Below are 19,542 nucleotides of genomic sequence, written 5' to 3' on the forward strand. Positions count from 1 at the left end.
AGTGCTGAGATTTTCCACTGTAGAAAAGAAAAGTATGATGAATGCAAAATTTCAAGTCAACAAACCTCAATAACATTTTTAGGTTGGGCAATTTAACAAAATGTTTGACATTTTGCTCGAGTGTAAGCTGGCTTTTCCGCATTCAACAACAAAGAAATACAAATTTACAGGACCTTGCGTTAAACTTAAAGCTGTAAGAAACAACTCTGCAAATTGATTTGGAGCCACCAACTTGCTTGCTTTGTTTTGCTAATGCACATTTTAACCATAAATCTCATTTATTGATATTGTAAAGTTTTTACAACTTAAATTGCTGCGTTAGCGCGTGGGTCATTCTTCCAAAGAGGTGTGTCCATGTGGGGTGACCCTGACACTGACTGTTGATTCTTAACTCGGGTGTAAAACAGACTCCAGAAAGTCATCCTCCGCCCACTTATGAACCGACAATTGTTGCTGAGAAGCTGCTGAAGAACTGAGGCCACCGTGGCAAAGCTGCAGTGCTGCAACACAGGCCTAAAAATATTCCATGTCAGCGGTCCCGAGAGAAGCGAGGCGCTATGCTGGCCCTTCAGTAATGAGAGTGTGGAGCTGCCTGCCACTAGTAGGCCTGCTTTTTCCAAGCTCCCTCTGGCACAGAGCAGAGGAGAGGAGCAGGAAAGGCACAAACTCGGCTCCTACAGATTTATCATAGCTCATAAAGCAGCATGACTGAAAGCAGAGAGTCTCATTCAGAGAGGAACGGTCCCCAGCGGGCCAACCCGGAGACACAATCACCCGACACGTTCACATATCAGACAGGCAGATAGACACATTTAGGGAAAGACTCGCAATTGGATGTGTGTTGAAGCGAGGAATACAATAGAGTCGGGAAATCTTAAAAGCAAAATTAACTGACTAGTAAGGATCGCAAAGGTGGAAAGGGAAGATAATAAGCACAGAGAGATGGGCGAGAATTAATAGCGAGATGTAAGATGGCTTTTTGGGTGTGCACTGTTGTCCTCATCGCAACAGTGACAAAGCCTGCAGGGAAAAAGCCTGCAAAAGGCTGAACTGCCATTATCCCTAGCAATTATTTCACCATATCTCACTGAAATATTGATGCAGAAAAGCTTTCTGGGGGGAAATCAGCGCATGCACACAGACACCTCCAATACCTCGTAAAGGTAGCTCCAAATGACCCTCTTTCAGAAAGTTGTTTTGCATATAAGCTCGATATGGCTGCAAGAAAAACAGCAAGCATTCATAATAAAGACAACACAAGCTAATGCTTGAACCTTTTATGAATCTCATTTGAAAAGATGACATTGGAGATGTCACAGAACAAATATTTATAACTACCAAAAATACGGGATGATCTCATTTGCTAGTTCACATTGTAGCAATTTATACTGTACTACGCCATTTTCAACCACTCAAGTGTAATAAGGCAGGATGTACACAATCATGTATTTGCCTATTTCAAATGTCAGATGTTTTACACGATTTATAAGTTCCTCACGAGTGATACGGGCGATACTGGGAATAACCAAACAAAGGTTCAACTAGTGCAAATATCATACATGAATTTTTTATATGTTGTTATGCTCCTACACCGCAATTCCTAATTAGAACTGCAAATTGGCTCTCACACAACGGTCTTTGTGGCTGCGACTTGACCCACAAGAGCAATTTGATTCTAATTTGCTAGTTATGAGCTGCTATCTCTTTGCTCCAGTATATGAGCTCTACATGTTGACAAAAGGCCCGCGTCGTGTCCAGTGGCGCACAACGTCCACAAATGCTTTGTTGAAAGACACACTTTGAAATGCTTGCTCGTTGTTCAGTATTGATTTCAATCATCCACATGGTTGAAAATCTGTCACTTGTGTCCTTGTGCACCCTGGCCAACTGTAGTGGTAGTCCCCTCATGGCCACAGGTGCGGCATTGTTGTGGTTACATTTACTGTCTTGTTTCATCATGGATATGCCGACATCATATTTTCCCCATTTTTTTAGTAAGTTCATGAGTCATCCACTCTTTCCACATGGAGAATTGCACGTTTCCTCTTGCTCCAGTGGCTCTCTTGTTATCGCGTAACCTTGAAAAAAATAAAATAAACATTAGCAGAGATAATAGCAATTTAGCATTGAATGGAATGAATACACATTTCTCGCACCCAGTTTACGAACATCAGCAACAAACAGTCAAATATCATGGTTATCCCTAAAACAAAACTTGATGGTTTGTACTGTATTGATGATTACATTGGAGCTACTCAAACACACGAGCGATCAAGTCACACACAGCAGAAGGAACAATGCACTTTTAAGTTCTCGGTCTGCTTGACATTGTTTTGTTACTATTCTTTTCTCACAAATGTCGCCACATATAGTATGTGCACACGGTGTAAACTGCTGACCACCACGCACGGCCAACAGACGACTGATCTGTATAAATTTACCGAATAGCTGATGTTTTTTTTTTTAACCCCTAACGCCCCAGCAGTTGACGAGCACAAACTAAGCATGAAGACCGGAATTGTCAAGATAGTCTGTCAGATATGGGGCAGGGTACAGAGAAAAGTCTACCGCTTGCTTTGAACATCCATTGAGCACAGAATTACATCATGATTCTCTTGTTACACTAGAACATCCAAACTGAGCGATAGGTGGAGAATGTTCTCTCAATGGTTAGTTCCTATGTTGAAGAAGGAAAATTCCACGGGATGGTGTCAAAGTCACAACTGCCTGTAAGTACCATAACGAGACTGTCCTCCAATTGAATACGATCACAGAGACCATTTACACGCCCCAATTTACGACCAATTACCTTTATCTTTTTACGTTACCTTTTGTATTTAAACGACCCCCGTCGGCCAAGAAAATATTTGAAAATGACAAACTGACTGCAAACCAAATACTAACCTCAACCATCCAGGGAGTGTCGCTCCGCTAGGGACTAAGGATGCAACGGTATCCAAACATCACGATACGGTATTATCACAATATGAAGGTCACGATACGATAATTATCACGATATTGTGGGGGAGTTTAACAATACAAAAAAGGTCACAATATTGTAAAAAAGAAAGAAGAAAAAAAAGAGCTCATACTAAACACACACAATATTGTGTTTTTGTAATTACAGCAATGCAAAATATTATAAAAATATTATAAATATTACATATAAAAAAATACATAAATATAATAGACATATTGAAGTACTTACCTGCTAACGCAAGCAGACATTGAGTTCCTCCACATATTGACTCCCTTCACAAGCATGTTATGTTCCCCTACATTTGACCATAAGCATGGAATTTAAACATAGAAGGGCCAAAACATGCCTTGTGAAAATTAAACTGCACTAAAAAAAACTAGCCATCAGATGGTGCTAAAACTGCACAAATGGAAATCAACCCGACTTCTTCAACAGATGTGCGGCTTTTTTGTGGCAGCAATATCACGATATTGCCGTTATCGTTACATCCCTACGAGGGACATGTGTTACTGCACCCATTCCACTGTGTGGAGGACATCTTCTGACCACAACTTTTCAACCCAATGGCGAAGACACTTAGAACAAACGTGGCGTTCTTCCCGTCACCATTGGGGGAGCTGTCGCAGAATACGCTCTGAGGAGTCGTATTTTCATTTATTTTTCAATTGGAGGACTTGTTGACCATAACCCATGAATCCTTATTAAAAAGAGTCTTTCAGTGTTTCTGTCCTCAGACACATTCCATACATCTTTCAACACACCAACGCTGTGTGGGAGTAAAGAGATCTGGACAGAAATTGATAATCATAGTGAATGCGATGTTGAGTTTGTGAGCGGAAGGAGAGATGCTGGACAATAACGAGAGCCGGAGAGTGCGAGAGCAATGCCCTGCAAACGGTTGCCATGGAGGCGATGTCTCGTTGCAACGATCGCCAGTGACATCTGCCACAGAGTCTCACAAGTAACAGTTGACTGATCCCAAATCACCTTGCAAATGCAAATGAATGTCCACTGATGCAATCAGCCCTTCAGATCCTCGTCCCCTTGTCAGCTGATGGGTCAGTGACACGGAAGGAGTGACAAAATAGACAGACGTGGAGGGGAGAGGCAACAGGATCAGGATAATTGTCCTATCGGTCCCAGAGTTGTTGTTAGGCCCGGGGTCATTAAATCCTCTGCCTGTGGCTGGCTGAGCCCAGCAGTGCCTCTGTTCCTCAGTCTATCCTACTTACCAACTTAATTATGACCCTTAATTGTAAAACCTCTGCGGAAGGCGACAGTCATAATGCATTCTAATGAATGCGACAGATGTTGTGCTGTTATGCCATCTCTTGAGCAATTACTCTTATGGTGCCAGTGCGTTTTCCCCCGCAACTCTTTCTCCTCGCACCTGTGTAAATCAAGTGCACCTGCTCTCCTTTCGCTGGCACGCAGAGATACGCTCACACCCGAGACACAAATTAACTTCCACATGTCGGCAGCTTATAAACGGCCGAGAAGGACCCCGCAGCTGAATCTTTATTAAGCCCTCCAAATGCTGGTAGTGTGGAGTGTGCACAGGTCGTCTCTATCCTGACCACAGAAGATGAAGACTTTGTAAGTTTCGTGTTGCAAGTGAAATGTATGCTGATGTTTCACATCAGTGTTTAAATGTTTTTTTGTTTTTTTTTACTCTAAACCACTTAAAAATAGGTTCAGGCTTTATTTGTGTTTAACTGCATGATTAGCTCTGATGTTATATGATGTACAGGTCATCAAATTTTAATGAGGCTCTGTTTACCAGCCATTAATTCAGACAAGCTATTACTCGGAGAAGAGAAAAATCAATTCAGTTCAAGATCCAAGGCCTATCTCAGCTGCATCAAATGTTAGTCAAGCTGAAAGGGTGTCTGTAATGTATTTCTGAAGTATATTTTTGGAGGGACATTTCGAGGTAAGGTGAGGTCACTTGCCTGATAGGTCTTGACATCAAAAGTATTGCATTTGTATATTTGTAGGTGGCACCTTGCAAAAAAAGTTCATTAAACAGCTATGACTATGACTGCAGAGGAAAATAACCTTTTCTGTTCTTCCGTGGGTAGTCTTAACTAAACTAAACACTGATTTTCCGACGTACCGTATATCTCATCACTATTGTTGACTTATCAACACTTGACTTATCAGCCCGTGTGTACTGTTTTCATTCATGCATGCATTTTCTATAGCACTTATTCTATCCAGGGCCACAGGGAGATGGAGATCTCAACTGACTTTGGGTGACTGCACTTTAGTCTACCCATCAACTGTTACCATAGTTGCCTTGTAAAAATAACCCAGTTGCTTTATTGATTGCTGAATTTAAAAAGTAACTTAGTTACTGTACTGATTACTTTCTTTATAAAGTATCTGTTATTGACCTTACTGATTACTGTTTTTTAAATGTAATTTAGCTACTTTACTGATTACTGTTTTTAAAATGTAATTTAGCTACTTTACTGATTACTACACTCAATTTTAAAAGTAACTAAGTTACTTTAATGGTTATATTGAACAGATACTGACAATTACCCTGCTTAGCATAAGAATGATATCCGGTTTCGCAACTTAATTTGAAGTGCATTTGACATTTAGAATAATAGTTTGTTTTTAAATGAAATGAAGACAACATTTTGACTTATTTTTTATTTAAAAAAATAAACAAATGGACTACATGTTTTAAATAAAAAATACAATAAAATGTTTTTAGACTTCACTTAACATTAATACACATTTAAATAAAATCAAGTCTTTTTTACTTGACTTATTTAACTGTTGTGATTAAACAACAATTAAATTTGGGGACAAGTCACACAACCTGGTGTGACTTTCTCTTTAAAGTTGAATGAATACTGTGGTGTTTCTTTCTTTCTTCTTTTTTTTTCATTATTATTGAAGTTAGATAACTCTCTGTCAACAGCACAGAATGTGCTTGTTTTTAGCTAACCCAAACTGAAAATAATGACTAGATTTCCAGCTTGAAAACACAACTCTCTCCTTCCTCCCTTGCTGTTTATGGAAACATGAGTTGACAATGCACTGAAAACAATGATGTCACTATCAGTTGTGAACGTGAATTTGAATACTCTTCAGTATGTTCAAGCTGTAAATACAAGAGTTATGCTTTCTTGTGTGTCTTATAATGTATAGTTATTTGTTTAGTGAATTTAGTGAGTGCTATCGTGTTAGGAACAGGTATACTTTAATTTATTATTCATTATATTCATTTTACAATACAATACGTGCACGAGGGGGAACCGTGGCTGAGAAGTTTGTTCTGTTTATTTAAGTCTTGACAATTCTGTCTTACTGCTGCGTCACCTACGGTGGTGAAAGGTGTCACTTTCAGAAATACTGATGTTTTAAGAGTTTTACAGTAACTGTAGTCTGATTACTTAAAAGTTACTCAAAAACATGCAACAGCACGTTAGCGGCATCACTAGTTGATCGCAGGGTCATACAGGATGCAGACAATAAATGACATTGACTGAACTCATGCTACCTATAAAGAGGTACACTATCAGTGAGTCTGTTGTTGTTTTTTTATGTTTCAGTGTGTGTCATTCTGTGGCCACCATCACATTGTTCCATTGATACCCTTCTATAGTGTCACCTCATTTTAAGCCAAAGATTGAACACGATTGAAGAGTTGGGTCTTCTTGGCTGCGCCCTGGGTTGAAGTCTGATGAAATATGCCGAATATATTTGAAAGACTTGCAAGATATGCTGCGGTCACGTGATCTCATGCATGACAGCATTTCAACGTTTGAAGTTGTGTGTGACTTAAAGAATCAGATTGTCCCACACAATGTTGCTCTTTTCAAATGACGATACAACACAGTTGCTTCCTTGCACTGATATACGTCAAGCAGAAGAGTGGCAGGGAACTTAGTGCACACAAAAAAGCAAACACAAACTCTCACCTTTGTGGTTTTGACTTTATTGCCGGTGCTGCAGGACCAGCCGGTCAAGTCCGGTAAGACCTTACATTCTTCTCCATCCATGCACGGCTGCATCTGGCACCACCATTTCTGGACTACAATGGAGGCTGAAGAAGCAGATGGAGAGAAACATGGAAAAAAAAGACAGGAAGTCATTGAATGGACTGCATTATGAGATGTAATAACAGTGCGAGATTGGGGCTGTTTCTCTGACATACAACAATAACATTTATCATTTCAAATAAGTACATGCTTTTTATTGCCTTTACAGTTCATCCATCTATCACCTATTTTGGTCATCCTGGTCACAGTTATGGGAAGATGGAGCGTATTTTGCTTTTGTCATTTGTCTGGTTGGGACTGGGTAATTAGTATTATATTATACACTACTATTTATTAATATTTTTATGGTTTATCATTACATTTTACCAGCCGCAACTTATTATATGGCACAATGTTGAAATATTAAAAATATATAATGATATTATTCTAACATTATAATTATGTTAATAATAATACTTTTTTTCCCCTCTAAATTGCATGTACATAGGAAAGAGTCTGGCCTTTCATTACATTATGTGCAATACTGTTAATTAGATATCTATAACAAGTTAATTTTACCACAAGATGCCAGTTTTACCATCAGCAACACTAGTGATGTAAGAACCACAAAAAGTTAATATACTGTACTTCCAGTGCCCTCTCCTCTGTGGCTGTCAGACATCTTCAAAAGGCAAATAGTTTTTTTTTTCCACTCTCAAAATAAATAAATAATAATAATGACAAAATATTGACAATTCAGTTATTTTCACTTAGGGGTGTGCTCATTTTTGTTGCCAGGGGATTAGCTATTAGTGGCTGTATTTTGAGTTATTGAGGGAACAACAAATTGGCACTGTTATATAAAACTACATTGACTACTTTTCACTGTGTCAAAGTGTTATTTCTTCAGTATTGTTCCATGAAAAAACCTAATTAAAAATTTGCAGAAATGCAAGGTGTGTACCTGTAGGATTAGAATGGAAACAACTGCTGCGTTGTTACATAAAATATTGCCTGTGCATTGAAGGTTTTATGATGGTAAGGCAACAGTTTGACTATGCTTCAAATTATTTCTGTTTGGAGAAAAGGGAGGTAGATTCAGCTCAATAATTGTGTTCAAAAACATATTTAGTTGAAAATGACGAATGAGGGAAATTAAGCAGATAAACAGTGAGTCATTTTTGAGGACGGCTACGCAGGAATGGAGCATCTTAACTCATTCACTTACAGCCATTTTCACTGAAGCAACCCCGGCTGTTTTACTGGATGTTGACTGATTTGCAAAGCCCACAAAATATTGTGTTTTATTGCTAAAAAAACTTGGAATCTACCAAAAGCAAGATTAGAGTCTCTTCTTTCATCAGGACAAAACATATTTCTATCTGTTTCTGTTTTGCAGCAATTTTCATTAGAGTATAACTATATATAAGTTTCATCATTATTCATAAATCTGTTTAAAACACTGGGGGAAAATAGCTTTTTTGCAACATGGTTGATCTCTTATACTCTGCTGCCAACTGCTGGCCGTTTTTGGTAATAGCTACCATTGCTTTAAGCGACATCTTCAGATTAGAGGCTGCATGAAAGCCTTCTGTATGCTCTAGCTTAAAAAACACAAAAAAACATATTAAAAATTGTTTGGGACCATGGCAATATTTAAAATAAGTTTTTATACGTTTTTGGGTGCTCATGAGTTCAACCGAACCTAAAGCAAGTGGGGTTAAAGCCGTTGTAGAGTACAAGCTCAGAATTGCAATGATGAAGATGGGAAGGACACAGCACAATCAAAACAAAAGCCACATGACGTTTCCATGTCCTTATGAGAAAATCACAGCGATTACAAAGAGTAACGTTTAACAGGCTGTTATGATGCATGAGCTCAGTGGCAGTTAACGGTTCTAAAAACCAATGGCTGTGTAATGCTTGTTAATGTCTCCATTATGGTGCTGATGACGGTGCTTGCAGTGTTATTTAGAGCTAATGGCCTGTGAGCGCTATTACTTCCTTGCAACTATCCCATGCTGGAGTGGAGTGGGTGGGCGCGGCCGGCCTGACACACCAGCAGCTGCCTGTCAAGTCCAAAAACAAACGGGCTTCAGCGCTCGGCCTGTGATGTCATGATTAGATCAGACACCGGCCTCACCAGATCGATTTGAAAGAGATTAGAGCCGGAGTGGGGAGCAGTTAATTCTGAGATCTTCACCTCAGGGAATTAACAGGGAATGTGTAGAATGATGTGTCAGATGAGTACTGCCTGCACTATCAAATGGTAGGACGTATTTTCTCACATATATTTTCTTCTAAGTAAAACGGTGTCTGCGTGGTTCAAAATAGATGTTTTGCCTTACATCTCCTATCTTTATGCTAAACTGAGATAAGCGAGCCCTTGTTTTTTAAGACGCTGATTTTACTTGATGCTTTTTTTTCTTATCTAACTCTCTGCCTATGAGGTAATCTTGCAAGATGTTCATATATAATTTGTCAGTATTGCCTCAAGACAATGCGTTTGTATAATTGTTTTTATTTCTTTATATGTCCCTGCAATACATAGTAACATCCATCTATTTTCTATATGCTTATACTGTTTGGGGTCACAGGAAAGATGGAGTCTGTCTCAACCAGGGTTATTAATATTATTATTATTAGCATTATTAATGGGCCTTTTCTAGAGGTCACATTTTAACGATTCCGATTGTCTTGAAACTGGGGGTGTTTCATCATAATGTGCTCAAAATGAAATGTTATCGAAAGCTATTCAGTTCATTGCACGCTGTTGCTGTGGCGATGCATTGCCTGCAAAGAACAAATATGCTGCCTAAACATGGGAGAAAATTCATGAATCGTTGCACACACATCACACCGTCGGACTAATGGTTGGGGTTAGCATGAGGCTTTCAGTGAGGTTGTACAGTACACGTTGGTCTTTACATGGGACACTAATGGTTGAGATTAGGAAAAAGCACAGTGAGGTTGTAAGACCGTTAGAAAACATGTAGTCAACGCTAACAAAACATGTAGTCAACACTAAAACAACCAAATAGCTCAGTCAGCTAAACACTCGTCTTTTGACCGGACGGACCGGGTTTGTGTCTCACTTCTGTATTTTTGCGCTATTTCACATGGCCGAAAGAGCTCGCCAAACTAAAATACGCAACACTTGGTCGTAATTTGGCACCTTTTCAAAACGACCGACGTGGTCGTATTTATTGGACGACTGTCACAGATTTATGGATGCAATGTTAGCTCTGTGTGCTGAGCTGTAAATAAATTGAATGAAAAAGAAATACAAGACTGCTTCTTGAGAACAGCACACCGACTGAGCCTGACGGCAGCCGGCCCAACCTTACCAAACGGTGTCAAGTCCGAGCAGTGAATCACTGGGATCAAGAGCTGATGAAGAACAAAGCTCGCTCCGAGAGCTCTTGTGAATTACAGGATGTGTGCGAACACACCTCGCAGCCCCCGTTCCGCTACCCGTCGCCTCTCCGGCATCGCATATTACTTAGCAGAGGAAAATAAACTACAGGATTCCCTCTGTAGCAGCGAGGGAAAATAAAATTGTATGGCAGATGGTTTTATATCATATTACAATAAATATTGTTATATTGCACAGACATCATCACCCATTTGCAATGTGAGAGGAAAAAATAAGCGGAATCGTCAGGCAAGCAAACAAACGATTCCTAGGAATTGAATTACTAGGAAACGATTCAAACTGGTTTCGGATTTCCATCCTTAGCCTCTATTTTCTTAACTAGTTCATTGTACGATATGATATATTGTTCATACTTGCCCCCTTTACTGTTGGGGGCATGTTTGAAGGGAGTTTTTTTTTTTGCTTTTTTGGGGTGTGGGGTGGTAACTTTTTCCCAACATGTGTTAAAATGAACCAAAACCAAAAATATCTCACTCAATGTCACTTCTTCAATCATGCTGCAGTTTCTAACACCATAAGTTGCATTTAGATCAGAAGCATAAACTACAGTACTTTTTCGTCATTGTTTGCCAAATAAAAAAGCTCACAACTTAGTCACACATTTCCTGACGGTACCAACACCTCATTATCATAGTTTTTGCTGTGAAGGTGGCTCTAAAACTTTCAAACAACCGTATACTGCTTTGCTGAGCGTGCAGCTGTTGAGCAAGCTCAAGGGTATGAGTATAGTTAGTCCTGGGGGCATCCTCAAATGTCTCCAAGGTTCTCTCAATGAGGCACGGAGACGTTTTAGGCCATGAGGCTGCCAACAGCTTTATGCCTCTTTCCTACTAATGCCAACATGTCAATCACAGAGTGATTTCTTTTATTACATTTGCTATGTGAACGGTTGTGCGTGTGTTATTTCCAAACAGTTCATTTCATGCAGCATTTTTGCTGGCATTTTGATTGTAATGTTTGTGACATCATGTGGACAAAGTGAGGAGTGCATCCTCATACTTGGGCCCAGCCCGCCAGTGCAAAATTTTAATGAACGTCCGTCAATGTTGACTGATCAATTTGTGGAAAAAATCTTTCAAGCATCTATTTTTAATGACCTAGAGTTCAAATTATTTAGTGTGAAACCCCATCTATAAAACACATGTTATGCTGTATGTGAAATCACATCTCTAGCTTGGACACATTACAAAATAAACAAATAATCTCTTACATTTTTGCTAGGATTCAATTTAAGGCCTTGAATTCATTCAGTATCTACGATGAAGGGGCCACAGAGTTTGCCACTGATTTAAATATTCATTGCTTCCTTTAAGTGACTCCCTCAAAGAAGTGACAGCATCGACAATCTCAAAAGACGAATGAGGTAAATAGCCACGTCGTCATTTCTGTCTTCATCTATACGAATATAGAGTACAGGCGGAAAGCAATATCCCACAAAACATTTGTTTGCGCAACTGCCTTTGCGTTCACCCACACATAAAGCAAACATCTCTTTGAGAAGGAAAATGACACAGGGACATCATTGCAGTCTGTGTTCAACCTTGACGAAGGTCTGCACCATTCTTGTTGAAGTTGTTATAAGCATCATGCAATGTACAGAATACACAATCGATCTTTCCATTTGTTGCGAGTGAAATAGAGCCCCCGCTTACACTTGGCAAGATGACCAGGAGAAAAAATAATCTTGGGATGGACTTGCAAATTCCAAACACAGATTCAAACCCCTGTGAGACAGACATGCTAACCACTCACCCACTATGCTCCCTCGCTAAAGAAAAAAAGACCTCCATTATTTTGACACGAAGCGCTTGATGTGAATAATTAAAAGTGAACAATTAATCATCTAAGCATGTTTAAGTGATTCAGGGTCAGACAGTTTGCTCTTGCATCAAACAACGACATGAAAAATGGAATAGAGTATGTCATGTGATTCATTTGTTTTACGAGTTCAATGGGACTTGAGTGACCTGCAACCCTTATTATCACAAGATAGAGAATACAAAGAGAATCGTTCCATTTTGATTAAAAAACGAATTGAATGAATACATAGTCTGCAGTTGGATGAGGACTTGTGTAAGGCATGACATGCCTAAATGTGCACTCGGGTGCGGATGTCCTGAGTGTTCGTCCATTAATACTTTACAAAGCAACTCACTCAATGGGCCAACACACGCACAGTACAGTAGATGCTTGTGTGGAAAATAAAAAGGATCAGTGGTGGGCCCTTGGCACCAGGTCATTACTATTTCAAAGAAATATAATGCACTTTTGCACACACATACAGTACATAAGACAAGCAGCCAAAGGTATAGTCTGCATAAAACCCTCAGGCATCGTAAGTGGACGGCACGGTGATCCTGGGGTAGTTGGAGAAGCGTCTACTGTTCTTTCTATTATGATTTAGCAACACAGAGGAACCAGTTGTGCATTACAAGAATACACAAGGGCCGAGTAAAACCCAACAAGAAATAGATTACACAGCTACACTTAAGCACTCACATGAGGAAAGACGAGCAAAGAGAGCAAAACATGACCTAGAGTAGATCAGATGCTAGTGTCTCGGTGTCAAGTCGGTTATGACGACGAACTGCAGTCGGGTTGAGACCCCGATGAGGACGCCGAGCATGCAGATCAGCTTCCCTCAGGGGTTTCTGACAGTTTGTGAAAAAAATATTTGGCTATGCAAACCGATAGTTGCATGAGTTGAATGGGTGGCTGGTCTAAGACCATCTTCGAGGTGAACATGCCGTATGTGGAGGCCCTGGCCTGGTGTGGTTGCATGTGGTCTGCGGTTGTCAAGCCATGAAGCTGATGTATTGCCAAATTGTCTAAAACACCTTTGGAGAAGGCTTATGGTAGAGAAATTAACATTCATTTTCATTTCACATGCAACAGCTCTAGTGGGCATTCATGCAGTCAGCAGTCAGCAGTCAGCATGCCAATTGCCTGCTCCCTCAAAACTTTCAACATCTGTGATAAAACTGCACATTTCAGAGTGGCCTTTTATTGTGGCCAGCCGAAGGCACACCTGTGCAATAATAATCCTGTACAATCAGCATCTTGATCTGCCACACCTGTGATGCCTACATCACAGGTGTGGCAGATGGATTATATCGACAAAGGAGAAATGCTCACTAACGCAGATTTAGACGAGTTTTGTAAACAATATTTGAGGTAAATGGGCGTTTGTGTACTAAGAAAATGTTTTTGGAACCTTGAGTCCAGCTCACGAGTTGCATTTGCGTTTTTATTCCTTCTATGATGGTACATAATTAGATTATAGTCTAATTCCAATTAGTTGGATTCCATTCAAGACTGCCTTTTCTGATAGACTAGGAGAATTCAACACTTTGAACATACACTTTAGCTCCTAAAAATGGAGCTTTGTACTAAAAAGTATATACAGTAATTACTATTATATGTTGTGTTATTATTTAAACATTTCTATTTTAAAGTTGTTTAATGCAGGAAAAATTTTGAATTGCTACTGAACTCCTTTCTTCACGTACTCAATGGTCAGATGAATAGGCTATTGTAAATATGTTTTGGTGCAAATTTCTACATTGAGCACAATGAGCAGCTTTAATGCAGCAATTATCAACATAAATGAGAAAACCCAGACAGATTTGTTTGAAAACCTTGAGTTTCCTTTCAGAATGAATATCTTCTGTATAATATATGTATAAAATTGTGACATTCGTAAATGAAAATAACAATAATTTGCTACACCAATGAAAGCCTTATAAAGCAACATTTTTGTAAAAAAAAAAAAAAAGAAGAAAAAAAGAAACTTAAAAAAAATCTTAACTCACACCTACAATAATTCAAAACACAAGTAGGTCCAACTATCTTAAAAATTTTGAAAATGTTTTTAGGGTTGACTAATGTAACCTTTATGTTCCACAGTCAAAGAGTAGAAAAAGAATAGGAATAGCCTACTCCTGCTAATGTACATGGCTAGCCTACTGCATGTCACCAAAGCCCCATTCAGTGAGGATAGCAGCTCTGAAAAGCATGTGATCATAAAGCCAAACTTCAGCAAAGATATTCCTAACTGACATTGTGAGCCTAACCAAACTTGGCAGAGTCAATTGACACTGCACTGCCATGGCAGTAAAACAGAGTGTAACGGAGTCGGTCGGGCTCACACATCTTGGCACCAGTCAGAGACACAATTTTAAAGTCAGTGTTCCCTCGCTACTTGTTTAAAGCATGCGGGAGGGATATAACTGTATATAAAAATTAAAAAAAATAAAGGTTTTTGTAAGGTCTCTGTATATCACCAATTTCCACCTATTGCCAGTGGCTCTGGAACTTCTAACAGTAGTTTATTCCACCACCCAAGCAGTGGTTGGTGTGTTTGCCCTGAAGAATACCGCTAAACGTTTACATTTTGAACTCTCAGGTGACCTTTCAGAGCTTTTTGAGTTAGCCTAGCAACCGGAAGTTAGCATGATGCCGGACCCCGAAACGCGGAAGTACTGAGTGCATGGAGTTTATTGGCAACAGTTCCGTTGTACATTTTTCCACCCACAAGGATATGGGATTGTAAATATTCAACAACATTATCATTTTCAACCGCCAAGGCTTCTCTGAGCAGGTCACAGAGGAAAAATCACTCTTAAAGGATAACTCAACAGGAAGTGAGACTCTTGCTCCACCCCTCACTAAAATTTAAAATTGGCGTTGAAAGGGGGTGTTGCCTGGAGGACCGCTGGGTTGTGGATGGGGTGAGGGTTGGGCGTGGTCTGGCTGTGATTGACAGCAGCAACTCACAAAGAAGCCGTTTAAGGAGGCGTGTACGAGAATGAGCCGGTGGGTGGCGGGGGCGACTATATCACGTGGAAACAAGTGACGTAGTGTGTGTTGTTTCGTGTAATGAGAGGACAAACAGCCAAATTGAGTTTATCCCAGTGTGTTACCTGGAGATGGCGCCAAACACTCGGTTTTGCCCCAAATTTAAGATTTCAACAAACATGCACTAAAATGTCAAAGTAATGACCAGGACATGTAGACAGCATTTGTAGACACCAGTTTATACAGTTTATCCGGAAAAAAAAGTTGATTTAGTGTTGAGATGTCATGACAAGTTTGCTCTATGTTATTCATTTGGTTGTTACTAACATAACTATGAGTTTCATTTTTCAAAAATCATTTCCAGTTTAATACATTTTGTAGAAACTTTATTTGGACTTACACCGCCATTGTTATTTACGTCGCAACGCATTCAGTGCGTAGTGACATAGAATGGCGGCAGGCTCTGACGAGCAATGTGAAAGAGCAATAAAGAAAGCAAGGTAAGCATGCGTAGCGTTCCTCAAGGGACGATCAAAACTCTCGAATGTGGCGTGGGGGATCTCCCGATCGTATGTTGTTTCTTTAGGAACGCTACAAGGCTTACCTTGCTTTCTTTATAGGCATTTCACATTGCTCAGCATAGAGCCTGCCGCCATTCTACGTGACTACGTACTGAATGCGTTGCGACCTAAATAACAACGGCGGTGTACGTCCAAATAAGGTTTCCACAAAATTAAACTGGAAATGATTTTTGAAAAATGAATCTCATAGTTATGTTAGTAACAACCAAATAAATAATATAGAGTAAACTTGTCACTGCAGTCGGGGTTCCTTTAAAATAAGATCATCAATCAGGCAAATTTTTCAAAGCTGATTTTTGATCGTAAGTGGGCTGGTGTTAAAATTCGGCCCAATCATTGGTATGTGTTTGCCCTTTCTGGTTAACAGCATTGGCGTTGTCAGACAGCACAACTTGACACTAGTTGTATCATAAAGTCAACATCTGCGCTGTTTGATAACTAAACAATAGAGTTCATATGAAAAAAAAAAAAGTTTGTCTCACAGTAATGAGTCTCGTAGGCTCCAGCCAGTAATAGGACCTGCTGCCATTTGCTCCTCTTTCAGCTGCATCAATAATGCAAGTCCATTTACACCGCGGCCATTCTGCATTGGCTGGCAACAGAGTGAGCATTGTCAGAGAGGAGCTGGCGTGCTCGGGCGAGCGGCTGAGGGTGGATCGTTTGGAACCGTGAACTCGGGAGGTCAAGCTCGATTCACCAGATGAGCTTTGGAAGTGGATTTGGATGTGTGAAGCAGTGAGATTGAGAGGTTAGATTTGAATCAATTGCAAGCCTCAGACAATTTGTGTGCATATATTTACAAGGCAGTGATTAAGAGCCATCCATCCTCATCTGAAATAATTTACCACTGAGAGACTTTTAGTCATCCATCCCACTTATTTTTGTATTTGCTTCTGATCGGTGTCCTTCCTTCCTATTTGCAAACTTTAGTAAATCCACACAAAAACCTCACATTGCTCCTTATTTATGTGAACTTCCATTACAAAACAAATCATCGTTGATACGGTTGCTTGGTTTTATCATTATCAACGCATTGTTGCTATTTAGGATCTCATCAAAGAGGTTAAACAACAAATCAAGTTGTTTATTGGGTGAAAATGGTGTTGAAATGAACAAGTAGATGTGCTAAATTTGTGATTTCAATGGGAAAAGCACCTTCTACTGGCCTCGTTATGGAATAGCATCACTGAGTGATTTTTTTTTTCTTTACTTGTTGAATGATTGTAAAATGTAACATTTTTGTTTTTTAATTATATTTAAAAATTCATGATTATTTCCTGATTTGATTATTGGATTGGCATGTACATGACCAGCTGTCCATGCAGTTCTATACAACATGGAATTGTGGCCCGAATCAAATCAGCTGTTTTTGGCCTCAAGTTAAAATGTATGCTCTTGAGGTTGACAGCTGCTGAACATGATGTTTGAAATCTCCTCCAAATTGCATTGGGGAACCAAGAAGACCACAAACACAATGATTACAAACTTCATGGACAAGTGGGGCAAACATAAATAGATTTTGAAGATATATGTGAGACATCGTTCGCAGTTTCTTTCCTTCTTTTTTTGTTTGTTTTTGGTGCAAAGCCTCATGTGATGATACTAAAGCCACTTTTAACTAGCTAATATTTCATTGATCACGGGGTGCATCTGTTTGCTGTCACAATTCAATTCAAATGTCTGAGATCAAGTGCCCTTTTGGGAGGAAATCGGTATTAAACATAATAACATAACCATGTGGATTTGTCCATTTTGTACGAGGTGTCAGAAACGTTCCAGGAAGGGTGTCACAGAACGTGGGCCAGACCAAGAGGAGAAGACAGTTGAGGCATGAGGACAACTTGTGGATGCTTCACCCTACAACATGCCTGCTCACAATGCCCTGAGCATCTGACAGTTCCTGGCCAAGAAGACCAACACCCTGCAGGGGGTAACCTCCTTTCTCACTCCATCTGGCTTTGTGTGAATTTGTTTCCTCTGTTAAGGTCAAGGAGGCCATGAAAGGGAACCGCTTTGAAGACACGATGACATCGAGACGGCCATGATGTTGTAGCTGCAAGGAACCTTCCAGAAGCACATGAAAGCTGGGAAAGTAAAATTAGACTACTGAGGTATTACATGAAATGAATGTTTTCTTCTCCACGAAATACAGCAAATAAATTGTTGTACATGGTTATATTATTACCAAAGCATGGTGGACGCATGGTTATTAGGCTTTTCTGTATGGAGTTTCATGTTCTCCACTGTGAACTCAGTTTTACTCCCCAGTTTTAAAAACACACTGGTGACTATTGACCAATTCAGTATGTACCCCACATCTCGCCCCAAATCAGAAGAAGACGCACAAAAAAGTGGATGGACGTTCCCATTTGAATGATGATATATGGTCATCATTGCACACTTTGTTACACAAAAAGTGCAGTTGCCAATTGATTTCTTTTCCCCCTTTGGTTTACCTTCCACGCATGAGGGTCTGGCTCTGGTGGTGCCAGCGACTTGCCCGGGGAAACAGGAACACTTGACCGTTTGGGAACGCTCCTCGATCTTATTCTTATTACAGCAGCGATGGACAGCAACAACTTCACATGTCCCCTGCTTCACCTGGTAGGAAACTGGACACATAAAGACAGACAGATAGTTATCATCAAGCTCATACTCGAAAATGTAGTAGTTGAACTGTCTTTGTTTTTAAAGTAAAGGAATATGTTGTATCTGCTGCTGTTGATGTCTGACAAAGAGAAAATAATGAAAGTAGCAAGTGTATGTTAGTGTTTGTGTATAAATGTGTGTCGCGCAAAGTCACATTTTAAGTATAATTAAATTTCACCTGACATCCCTCACACACATACCACTTCTTGAGCTACCTTGATTTTTCACAAACCTCCTTGGAGAACTTCATCAAGTTAATTATAACATTCTCCTGACAGTAATGAGGCAGAAGGATGCGTTTAACTTCATGTACATTTTAACACAACGTGTCCTTGCCTGAAACTATCACTTAATGTGTGTACGTGTGTGATGTTTCTAAATTGGAGTTACTTTCTTTGCAGGCAAACTGAAAATGAGTCCTCTTTATGTATTATGCACACCTTCTCAAATATGCTATACAAAAGATGTGTAAACAATTCATACTTCATAATAATGCTTACCTTGATGACACTAGAAAATTGTTATTGTGCTTGGGAACTGCTCGTTTTGACTCAGGCACAAAAAAAAAACTGCAAAATGTGAGATGCTAGTTTGCATGCTGAATACTGTTGGGGTGCCCTTGAGCAAGGCACCAACACCCCAATGCCTCACAGCTCAAGAGGTGCAGCACTGTTTGTGGTGCCCCGTCACGCTAGCTAGAGTTCCTCCAACAGAAATTGAAACCCTGACCCCCTCACTGTCAGAAGAGACAGTCCTGGAGAGTCAGGAAAATATGCTAACCACTATTACACTATGCTTGCCAATAAGTACATACATTTTAAATCTAGATGTTGACACCGATGACATCGAGACGGTCATGCTGTCGTAGCTGCAAGGAACCTTCCAGAATATAGTATCTTGGGCGTTGATTTACTCAACTGTAGCTAGGACCAGATGTTTATTAGGGGTAAGGTGTTTATTACGTGGTTGGCCTGTAATCTTGCTTTCCTTCAAATTAATTTTAATGCTTGATCAGAATATATATTGCAAGATAAGTTACTATACATGTGTGAAATAAAATGACTACTATAAAAGATAATAGAGAGAAATATTAAGAGCCTA

General features: G+C 39.7%; 1 protein-coding gene across 3 annotated transcripts in view; it reads right to left on the reverse strand.

The window, feature by feature from the left end:
- Positions 1 to 1,262: 1,262 nt before the first annotated feature.
- tafa4b (TAFA chemokine like family member 4b) overlaps positions 1,263 to 19,542 on the reverse strand; it is a 44,282-nt gene continuing 26,002 nt past the window's right edge. For all 3 annotated transcript variants that reach the window (XM_077573594.1, XM_077573595.1, XM_077573596.1), the window contains exons 4-6: positions 18,249 to 18,404; positions 6,919 to 7,043; positions 1,263 to 2,078 (exon numbers count right to left, since the gene is read on the reverse strand). In XM_077573594.1, coding sequence (XP_077429720.1) covers positions 2,067 to 2,078; positions 6,919 to 7,043; positions 18,249 to 18,404 — 293 coding nt within the window. In that variant the 3' untranslated portion in view covers positions 1,263 to 2,066. The remainder of the gene's footprint in view (positions 2,079 to 6,918; positions 7,044 to 18,248; positions 18,405 to 19,542) is intronic.

The sequence above is a fragment of the Vanacampus margaritifer genome, chromosome 8 (assembly GCF_051991255.1).
Source record: "Vanacampus margaritifer isolate UIUO_Vmar chromosome 8, RoL_Vmar_1.0, whole genome shotgun sequence".
Taxonomy (NCBI): Eukaryota; Metazoa; Chordata; class Actinopteri; order Syngnathiformes; family Syngnathidae; genus Vanacampus; species Vanacampus margaritifer.